We start from the raw sequence: 11390 nt of genomic DNA on the forward strand, positions 1-11390 counted from the left end.
TTTGTACAGTGTAATCTGTTATTTTCAGACACAGGTGATAGCAAGTCGATGCATGTGGTCAACTCTTATGAGTGAGTGTGTGTGTGTCATGATGTTGTGCCATGAACTCCATCTCTGCAAAGAGTTTTACTTTTATGCCCCATCAAATCTGTGTACCATATAATCATCAGTAGGGTTGGGGGATACTGTTTGAAATTGTTGAAATTTTGGTATCGATCTAATATACCAAGTAAATACAAGCCATTACTGATAGTGATGACGATACCTTTTACTTGAAATTTGTAAAGCTCCTTGAATGATATTGTAATTTAGTCTGTAGTTTGATGGTCATGATTAGAAAGATAAAGGTCTAATCTCGACTCTAGTGCTTGGCCTCCCTGCGGCACTCCCACTCCCTCTCCGGGATTTGCTGCCCCGCGGGTGTCGGCTGGCGCTGTGTGGTGGTTGGCCTGGCTGCTTGCCCGTTTGCCCGTCCGCTTGCTCAATTGTCGGCTTTCCTCCTCGCCAGCTCCTCTGTCTGCCTTGCTGGCAGCGTTCTGCCGTTGGGTCATTTGGTACTGGGCCGCACAGAAAGAAAAAATAATTTCCATAATGTTTTATTTTGAAAAGTGGCCGGATTCTCTCCGTTACATCCGTCTCACTTGACGCATGTCCATTGTGGGTGTGCTAACTTTATCTCATGCCGCACAGATAGACTACTAGTGTATTTTTACCATTTTTCTTTCACCTAATATTTGGTGTCAACTGCTGATACTATGTGAGAATGCATAAAGGTAAGTTTGGATGACTTATTGAGTGCTAATGTGCACATTTGTCTGAAGTTAATTCATGCTAGCGCACTGCCTTTTACCACACACGTCAAACAGCCATGTAATAATCTCTCTGGAAAAACTCCAGGTTTGAACTGGTGGATGGTGGGTCGCCGTTCATTTTGTGCTTTTAATTTAATGTTCATGTCTTAGTTTTACACAATACATAATAAGATGAGCAAGTCAGCCAAATGTTCCTGTTCACCTCATAGTTGGTTTTCTGCAGCTATTTGAAATATGGCCCACACATCCTATAGCAGGGGTCACCAACGTTTTTTTCTTGCGAGAGCTACTTTTAGAAAATGAAAATGGCCAAGAGCTACTCATTTTTGTAGGAATGATTTTCATACCTTATTTCAACCCAAACAAAGCAAATACGCTTGTTTTACCAAAACATTGACAAAATGCTGGTATCCACAACTCACATTTTATGTTTCAGAATACTTTTCTTTCTAGTGTTCTCACATTATTAACTGAAAACCACGTTGGTGACCCCTGTCTTATAGGGTCAAAGGTAGAGTAGCCACTTGTTGAAATTCAGACTTTCTCCTCCACTAAAGCAGCATTTAATGTCTTTAAAAATAATGGTGGTACTCATATTTAATCACCAATATGATGATACGCTTTGGCAATTGCACTTCAAAAAAATGAAACACGGACTTTCAACAAATGTTATGCTGTTAGTTGAATGTTACATAACTTATTTACACTACTTAGACTTATTTACACTGCTTATTTTCTGTGCTTTAAAACTGAAATTGTATGGAACTGGTAAAATATTAAGTACAGTTCATGCATAATTTTTTTTATTTCATGCATATTTGACACTTCAGATACTCCAAGCATTGCTAAAAGCAACTGCTGAACAACCTTTATTGACTACAACATACCCATTTTGAACCCCAATGTGCACCTTTATGTTTTTCTTCGTAATCATGGTTCAATATTTAGATATACCGATTCTAAACAGTTGTCGTTTGGATTGCATCGTAACTACACGGAGTTCCTAATGTCGGACACGAAAATGCGTATTTTTGTCAATTGGAATATTAACAGACAACATCTTCAATATCTTTTTGCAATATTTACGATGCAAAGGTTAATTGACGCAAACTCCATGCAGCTTTCAGGCACACTCTGTACTTCTCAGTTGAAATTAAGTTTTGTTGGGTTGGCAATTGTAAATTAGATGTGGAGCTGATTCTTTTCAATAACGAGCTTGTGCTCTGTTCAGTCAACGTAACGGCTGATGGAGACTCATCTGTTTGTGTTAATCCCATCAGTGGGGAAATGAAGAACAGCTGCAGGAACAGGTGGACAGTCTGTGAATGCAGTACCTTGTTTAAGTTGTCACACTGGATTTCTATTTGTATTCATAAAAACAATTGTCAAGTTGATTTAAGTGTTGCATCCTTCAACATTCAGTCATAATCAAGGTCACCATTAACGGGTCAGGTTTACCACATCAGATTTGTATTCCCATTTCTATTCTCTTCCTAGATTGAACATGCTTGACCTGTGCTTGAATTTAGAACTCGTAAGAACGAAAGGTTTGTTGTTCTCCTGCAAGGACGTCCTGCAGCCCTCTAAAATATCTCCGCAATGCCATGCAGGACAGCGGCGTGCCTTTGCAAGTGTGTTAAGAATAGATCCACAATGGGGCTCGCTCCCATCTTCTGTTGTCTCAGGACAGCCAGTTGTCTGCAGGGGGCTCAGAGAAAGGCAGCATTGTCCCTCATCGTCACTCTTGTCCTCTCAAATGGCTCATGTTGGATTTTAGCTACCAGAACCTTGACCATGGTCCACCTGTATGAGGTCTACTGCTGGACTTAACCGGCTGGATGTTATTTGGTGTTACTTGGTAAGGTTCTGCCTGTGGTCTCAGCAAACATGGCGGGATCAAGTCCTTTGGAAATCATCTTTATCTCTGTCAATCACAGCATCACCTTCATCGGTGAGTCGAGTCACTGATGTTTAAGGTTCTATCTAAAAGATTGCATTTCCAATACGGTTTCTGCTTCTATTCCAGGAAAAGTGTGGCTCATCGTGATGATCTTTCTACGCATCCTCATCCTCCTTTTTGCCGGTTACCCTCTTTACCAGGACGAGCAGGAGCGATTCATTTGCAACACCATTCAACCCGGATGTGCCAACGTGTGCTACGATATCTATTCTCCCATATCTCTTTTCCGCTTCTGGCTGGTGCAGCTCATCACTTTATGTCTGCCCTATGTCATCTTTACCATCTATGTGGTCCATACGGTGTCAAACAGACTCACTGTGGTCATGAGTTCCTCCGGTCCTGGTAAGGCCATACAGCTTTACAAAATCCAGCAGGAGCTATCCACAAAGAAGACACTGCCAGGAGTGGAGCAAGGATGGGTGCGATTCTTCACAGGAGCCTACATCCTCCAGTTGATATTTAGGACGTTGCTTGAAGCAGGATTTGGGGCAGCTCACTACTATATGTTTGGTTTCTACATCCGAAGGAGGTATCTATGCCAGAACCCTCCATGTACCACCCAAGTGGATTGCTACATCTCTAGACCCACGGAGAAGACTGTGATGCTCAACTTCATGCTCGGTGTGGCGGCTCTGTCACTTTTCCTGAATGTACTGGATTTCATTTGCACTATAAAGCGATCCGTGAGGCAGAGGAGTAAGGCAAAGATGATGGAGGATGTTTATGAGGATGAGTACGGAGACTTAAATACCTGCCTGAGTCAACAAGCTCTGGAAGCCGAGGCTGGTCAAAAAGAATGTTTCGGAAAGAGGCAAGGCAGCAGGTGTTCTAACAGAGGAATTAGATCAAGTCAGGATGCAACCTCTATACCTTGTTCCTTGGAACCTCTGGGCTGCAACACTAATGGAAACAACGGCTACTCTGCTTCCCAAGAGGAGGCTCCTGAGAAGGAAGGCAGTGAGGTGGTGCTCTGTCCCTTAGAACCGATGGGGTCTCCTAAAGCCACTTGTGTCAATAAACGCAGCAGGCTCAAGCCTCCGCCACCCCCAAGACAGAACTTGAGGTATCACCCTGCGGCGTCACCAAGGCCTCTTCGACATGATCCCACAGCAACAGCAGCCTGCACCAGGAGGATTGGTCAGTACATGTTGGTGGAGCTGGGTGGTGGGGCTGAGCTTTCCAACGATGAAAGTCATGAGAAAAGATCAGAGTGGGTGTGACTTAGGGTTTATTTATTGGCAAAGTTGTCATGCAAGAGGTAAATAGATGTGAGAGCAACATGAGAGCCAGCTCACTGTTGGAGTGTCACCCAGCTACCTCGTCGTCATGCTTAGTCAGCGCATTCGCCTCCTGAGATTTGCCAACAGATCACGTTGCCTTCTTTTGATGTGAAGTGACAATGTCTTGCGTGAAATGAGGCAAAGATGTGCGAGCCTTAAGCGTCCTTAGGCGCATGTTAACCTTGAGTTGAATCTAAAAGTGCAGCCCACCTGTTTCCACCCCTCACTGTCCACAAACAAGGAGAGGCCACGACCTGTCCCATGTATCCTCACCTCATGTGAATCCACCTTCAAGTTTCAGGGTCAAAGTTGATCTTGTGAGCCTTTGGGCCTGTGCTCGGCTGTTTGTTTGACCTTTTGGCTCGTGTTAAAAAGAAAAACAATGTTCAGGCTAAGGTGTTGATACCAGTAAAATGGTCTCTCTGCAAAAGACAACTGAGGATTCATAAAGTAATTATGCATCCCCAAAAGGTTTTGTATTTGAGGACAGCTTGTCACTCTATTTTAGGGCCTTGCAGAGCTTATGAGGAGCAACATCAATAGAAATAGAGCCCAGCAAAAAGCCTGGGACATCTGATTCTGTTTCACCTTGATCAAAGCACAGATTTTACCATTAAACTCCCACAGAATGCTAACAGTGTTTGACAGCCTCATTTGCTTCATGCTGAAGTGAGCGTGGCTTGCCACAGTAAATCATTTGGTTGCATGCGGTCCCTCCATACAGAGTCTTCTTTGTGTAAGATGATAGCTCTTGATCTCGTACTCTCGTGGCCTCTTTTTGTTTTGTTTTGAAGGTGGAAACAAAAGCTCCAGGCCTTCTGGATGTTGCCTGTCTTCACAACGCTGCCCTCTGGCTCGCTCAAGTGAATGATCACGAGGGTGGGATTTCGTCAGACTACTGTAGGTGTGGCCGTGACACACCCTCTTCATGCTTCAGTTACAAAAGACTTTCTCTTCATTTGCGCAAAATGGGCTTATGCCTAACAAATTATCAGAAAATATTATGCCCTAAACTCCCAAGCTTACCTTTTGAAACTATGTGAAAATGTAGCATTTTCAACATAGCATTCCTGTGGTGGGTGGTGAGGGTGTTGTGACAGGATTCAGAATGTTTTTGTGTGTGTTCTGCATAGCACACCGAATCATCCAGGCACAGTGACACTCATTGTTTTTTTAAGCTAATATAGCCACGGGTATATATAATATTGTATACATTGTTGGGGCACCAACCGCTCACCAACAGGTGTTTTTACTAGTAAACTACACTGCTTTCTCTTATTGTGAAAGGTGCCATGTTTGAATCTGCATTTCTCATCCAGCAAAGACCATTCATTCATTGTAACACTTTACAGCCTAAAGTTTTAGCAACCGAATGAGTCTGATGGCTGCATGACCACGTAATGCTAGGCGGAGTTGACATTTCTGCAACTTATTCACTTTTCTATATTAATTATAAAACATGTTTTGGAAAGTTTAATAGTTCTATCGAGCATTGAGTTTAACTGCCAACATATTGGACAATATTGTTGTTACAAAGAAGTTGTCATTTTACATTCTTACAGAGATAATATAAATAATATTAGGGGTGTCACAAGGTCTCGCGAGATTAAAACATGACAAGATTTCTCATTCAGACAAAATCTTGTGGGCACTAGGCCTGGAACAACAATAAATCATTTAATTTATCACACAATAAATGAAAATTAACTTGATAATTTTGCCGGCCTTGATATATTGCCATGTGCAGGTGTGTCTGTTTTCCTCGTCTCTCGCCTCCAAGCAGGCAGGACGAGGATTCACTCTGAGCATTGCTTTCAGGACCTTGGTGTGTTTGTTCCAAAGAACAACAGCATGAACGGAGTGAGCCCTTGTCAGTCATGCAGTCTCTTTGTCTTGGTGGGTGGAGGCAGAGCCGCTAGCATACACACAGAGTGCAACGCTTTAGAAATTAAATGCATATGTCGTGTAGCGTTTCGTCTCATAAACTGAGTGTCTCGTGTCACCCCTACTTAATACACATACGGAACTGATTTAATTCTTCTAATTTACAAATTCTACAAATACTGATCTGAATTTGACATTGTAGTATCTTATTTTATTTAAAAAACAAAACAAGAAAGTGTATGCATGACGTCCCGTTTGTGACTGTATGCAGCCCCTGATCTTAAGTGATTCCATCAGGACTGAGACATCATCCTCAATCCAAGAGCTGATTTTGCAAAGAGTTGCGCATAAACAATGGCTGACAGGGCTGTTTGGGTTGCTAATATGTGTTTTTCACATGCAAAGCAGGTCATTAGGACAAGCAGGACCAGATGAACCTGCATAGCCCACATTGGGTGAGTATCATGTTTACTCATAAAAAAAATGTTAAAACAGAAAAATCACAACAAAACTACGTACATTATATTATTTTGTTTTGTTTCTTAACTTATTCAGCAGGTTGATATCTATTCAGCATCTTTTACCTGCATATTTATTGCTATTTAAATATAATGTTCTGTTACTATGATACAGTATTTATTTACTTACATTTCCCATTTAGTATGTTATTTTGCCTGCTTTGTTGTTGGTTGCAAACTTCTGTATATTCTTTAGTTTGATTAAATTTTGTTTATATTATTCCACTTCAGCAATGGTTTGTTTGTCTTTCGGGTCTTTTAAAGGTCAACCATTAGGGCCTTGTAAATGTCAACTTTTATATGTTAACCAAAACAAATCAGACTTTTGTATTACGTGACTTAAAAAGACCATGACGAAATAGTTGAAATTAATGAAAACAACCGAATGAGTCCATTGAATCCAATTCAATGTTTAGTGACACCAGCACAGAACATTCAGGAGCAATGGCTCCCTCAGGTGGACAAAAATGTGAATGACACTAATCAAAGGTACCATTCAAAGTGCAGTAAAACTTCAAGGGGACTCTACTGACACTCTATTTAGTCTTTTAAAATATTTTTTTATTGATATTGCTAATACGTTCTGCTTTCATTCTACTGGAGAGGCTTGTAGTCCTGTTTTTAGATTCCACATCACCAAATCAGGAAATATTGTATTCATGTTGTGAACAGTGTGTGTGTGTGTGTAAATAGAAACATGTGCACACATGCACAGCTGCAGTGTAACCCACCATATAGCAATCGACAGAAATCAATAGCAGGACTCCAAAGTAATCCACAAAGTCAAACCCCACGGCGCGCTTGCTCCCTCAAGAGAACATTTGCGCATTATGCAATGGTAGCAACATATTTCAATAGATTTTTTTACCATTTAAAGTTTGCAAATCTGTGCTCCGATCATCTCTCTGTTAAAGTCGAAATTATGAGGAAAGCCTGTACTTTTAAAAGTTGGACAAAACTTCAACACTTTCTGCTCAAACTCCAACATGTGAAGTTTGCAATAATCACCTGGGAACGTGCACTTGAGCTGGAGATCAGGCAGTTCCTACATGAATCTACAACGATAAGGCAAACCCAGATGTGACCGATATGGATTTGATTTAGGGTGCGGATACGTCCATGAAAAGTGTAGTTTCACTGTTAAATGTAGCCTTGACCGCCACATTTTCAAACTAAATGTCAAGACTAACATTACAATGTACTTTTACTCCTAAATGTAACTACTATGCCGCGGCCTCGGCCCCCGCCCCGCCGGCCAAACTAGGGATGCTCTGATCAGGACTTTATGCTGCCGATTCCAATAACGATCATCCAGGACTGAAATCGGCCAATACTGATACCGATTGCATGGATTAATTATACATTTTTCAATGTATTTAGGATGAGTGCTATTGGACAGCGGTGCCGTATAAAGTGAAAATGTCACGACAATTCCAAGGTCCCTTGACTGCCAGGGAGCCCAAAAATAGGTAATTACGAATGAAATTCGTAATTAATTAAAGGGGGTGGCAATGTATTTTTTTCTGGGGGGCCTGAATTCCTGGCTGCACCCCTTCTACTGGCTATATGATATGACAAAAGGAACCATAAAATCACCTTCATGAAAAACATATTTGACTTACTTTTTAAAGACAAAATATGTGACGGTCCACAACTTGATGCAGCTCCACAATGCTTGAACGTCGCTTGAATGCATCACACACACAGTCCGGTGGATTACAGCCCTCTTTTAATGGCAGTGTGTCCTGCAACACAGTTTGACAGAGGAATGACAGGTGAGCGTCGACTTTGGTCACGGCATATAATCATGTGTCATTCCTCACAGCTCTGAGCACTTCTTAATGAATTCCATTTTACAAAACAAAAGCGTTTCAATTGGTTGTGATCGTATAGTATATCGTTTGGCTAGCACATTCTAATTCACATTTTAATTTTAACCCAAAAACGTTAAGATTTGCAAAATTATAACATGTTTTTTTTCTTCTACCATATTCATGGTGCAAGTGGATAATTACTTCATAAACAGACAAAAGCATTTGCTAGGAAGATATGTTTGGATGGATGGTATTTGTCTCTTTACAAAAACAACTCTAGGTGAATCCTCTACATTAATCCATCAGTGCACTTTGCTTTTTGTTGTTTACAATCTAATATAACTACTGTATACTTGTATTATGTGTTTTCTTCTGTTCACGTTCGTGTTACTTAACCGGATATGACGTTGACGTCTGCGCTACGGGCATAACTCTTTGCGTAGCACCGTCTTGGTGGAGGTCATAAGGCGACAGAAACATTCACATGCTAGCGAACTCTTAAAAATAATCACTAATGAAATAAGCCCCCAATATATTAGTATTTACATTTAAAAAATAATACGTACATGATAGCGATCTAATTTATCTTATCTCTGGAGTTTTTCCAGAGAGATTTCCAGAGGTAAAAGTCAGTGTGCTGGCATGAATTCACTTGAGACAAATGTGCACATTAGCACTCAATAAGTCATCCAAACTTACCTTTATGCATTCTCACATAGTATCAGCATTTCACACCAAATATGAGGTGAAAGAAAAATGCTAAAAATACTGTAGTAGTCTATCTGTGCGGCGAGAGAAAGTCAGCACACGCACAATGGACATGCATCAAGTGAGACGGATGTAACAGAGAATCCGGCCACTTTTCAAAATAAAACATCATGGAAATTATTTTTTCTTTCTGTGCGGCTCGGTACCAAATGACCCGCGGCCCGGGGGTTGGGGATCACTGGTCTAGAGCAGGCAAACTTTTTGGCTCAGGGGCCACATTGATTTTTAAAATGTGACAAGACGGGCCGGGCCAGCACCAGATGCATGCATATCAAACAAACATAAAAAAAGCATTACAGTACCCGGTCCCAGCCCGGCTGCGCACGGCCCCAGAGGGCCGGACTCATCCGTACATCTGGGGGAGAGGGTGTAAATCTCGCCTGCTGCTTTCCTTGGATGTGGTAGCCATTTCTCAGCCAATGGGCGAGAAAGAGGCAAAAATTTTATGAAGCGTGTGGACGGCCGCTGTTTGCGCGGGAAACCAAAGTCTTTGATTTCCAGGGGGAGTATAGCCGCTTTGAGGCTCCAGGCGCCTCGGCCTGCGTGCTAACTAGCTTCGCGGCCCCCCCTGCGGTTACAGTGTTATTACTTACTTTAACTTTTAGTGGGAACAGTTGTTGATCACCCTTTTTGCCAGTGCATCAAAGTCTGATGTTGTGGCGGTTCTCAAAAGAGATCTGAGGTGTTCATCACTCAACTGGGATCTGTGGGGTACTTTGTTGGTGTGCATCACACTAAAAGTTCACACACATATGTAGAGCCAAACAACACCAGCATGTTCTGTGCCATCTTCTGGATGTTTGGAAATGTGGCTGCACTTCATGAGGCATAAAACTCATCCAGCTTAAGAGAGTTAAACTTCTCCTTCATGGCAGTGTGAGGAATGGAGATCTATCGGTTCCAGCTGCAACTCTTGGGGCATTGTTTCAGGATTTTGTGTGAAGGGACATGACACCAGCTGAAGTGACTTGTCAATTTTTCCAAAATCAGAGAACCGACGGTTGTACTTTAACAATTGCATGCAGGTCATCCAGTGATTTCCTGTCATTTTTCACATGTCGAGCGGCCCCTTTCAGCGTAGCCAGTGTGGGGAAATGAGCAAATGATTTGCTTGACATTTGCTTTGAAAATAAGGCTAGCTTGGTTTTGAAGGCGCTTATGTTTGTGTTCATTTCATGCACGAACTGGTCTTTCCCTTGTAGCTTCACATTAAAATCATTTGTGTGTGTCAGTATGTCCACAAACAAGCTAAAAAAGCCAATCTGTGTCACTCAGCTCAGGAAAATTGTCAGTTTTCTCAAGTACCTCCAAAGACGAGATATAATCTCCTGTTTGAGCTCCCACACACACACTTTGAAACCAAACTTAAACAGCGGACAATGGAGTGGTAAAGCAAGCCCTGGTGATCAGCATTAGTTTCTTCAAGAAACTTAATAAACTGACGATGCTGAAGTCCACTCACTCGAATCAAGGTAACGATTTTTTCAACTGGCTTCACTATGTGGTCAAGTTGCAATACCGATTTCCAAAGTGCTTCCTGGTGGATAATGCAGTGAAAGAAAATTACCTCCTGCTCAGGGTTGTCCTCTTTCACCCTCTCGACTTTAAGAGAAGAAGCGGTATAGAAAATTGATGGATGGTCCACTCATTGCTGCAGGTGGGTTCAGAACAGGAGCAAAGTAATAACAGAGTGACTAGCCCGGGCTTGGCAAGATCAAACCAAAGTATCACTGTATGTAATGCGCCACCTGGTGGAAAGACCAGGAATTACAGGGAAATGAAAGATACCACGATTATATTTGATTACGGCAATTCTTTACCAATCTTTGATGGACCGGATGAAAAAGACCAACGAGACGGATGTGGCCTGCGGGACTTAGTTTTCCCACCACTGGTCTAGCGTGAAATGTGAATTTCCCTGCTAGGATTTAAATAATAATATAATGAGAAATATTACAAAAATCTCTCAATGTAATGCTATGAATAAAAAAAGATTGGGCTACTCTTAATATTATTTTTTGGAAATGCTTTGCAAATGTATGATGGAAGTACTGTACTGGATTGGAATAATTATTAGCACTATTCATGCAGATGTTTTTGCTGGATATAAGATTTGTATTAAGGGATGCATTGCAAAGAAGCAAGGTTGAAAAAAGTGGACAATGTAAACTCATTAATAAAATAATTTAAAAAAAGGATTACAATTATTTAAAAAATTAATATAACTGAAAAAAACGTCCTGATATCAGACTTGACGTGCAGCTTCCAGACTGTGTGAATCAAATGCAGCACTTTACCCTGCAGCTTAAATTAGATTAGTTGATCTATCGGGGACAATGAAATTACATAAAACG

The 11390-nt window shown here is 41.4% G+C and overlaps 1 protein-coding gene and 1 long non-coding RNA gene across 2 annotated transcripts; one reads left to right on the forward strand and one right to left on the reverse strand.

Annotated features, from left to right (window-relative positions):
- Positions 1–102: 102 nt before the first annotated feature.
- On the reverse strand, positions 103–10727 carry LOC129174349 (uncharacterized). Its single transcript, XR_008567421.1, has 3 exons — positions 10604–10727; positions 8077–8199; positions 103–557 (listed from the first exon to the last, which is right to left on the reverse strand). It is a non-coding gene; the product is annotated as an uncharacterized LOC129174349 (long non-coding RNA).
- On the forward strand, positions 142–6622 carry gjd4 (gap junction protein delta 4). Its single transcript, XM_054766282.1, has 2 exons — positions 142–2763; positions 2839–6622. Exons 1-2 carry the CDS (start codon positions 2700–2702, stop codon positions 3990–3992), a joined length of 1218 nt encoding a protein of 405 aa, XP_054622257.1. The 5' UTR covers positions 142–2699; the 3' UTR covers positions 3993–6622.
- Positions 10728–11390: the final 663 nt, after the last annotated feature.

The sequence above is a fragment of the Dunckerocampus dactyliophorus genome, chromosome 21 (genome assembly GCF_027744805.1).
Source record: "Dunckerocampus dactyliophorus isolate RoL2022-P2 chromosome 21, RoL_Ddac_1.1, whole genome shotgun sequence".
Classification (NCBI taxonomy): Eukaryota; Metazoa; Chordata; class Actinopteri; order Syngnathiformes; family Syngnathidae; genus Dunckerocampus; species Dunckerocampus dactyliophorus.

What these genes read in the sequence shown, in the direction of transcription:
- gjd4 (XM_054766282.1), top strand. Translation starts at nt 2,700, where the DNA reads ATGGCGGGATCAAGTCCTTTGGAAATCATCTTTATCTCTGTCAATCAC. An exon ending in TCACAGCATCACCTTCATCG is followed by an intron (nt 2,764 to 2,838) that starts GTGAGTCGAGTC and finishes CTTCTATTCCAG; the next exon opens with GAAAAGTGTGGCTCATCGTG.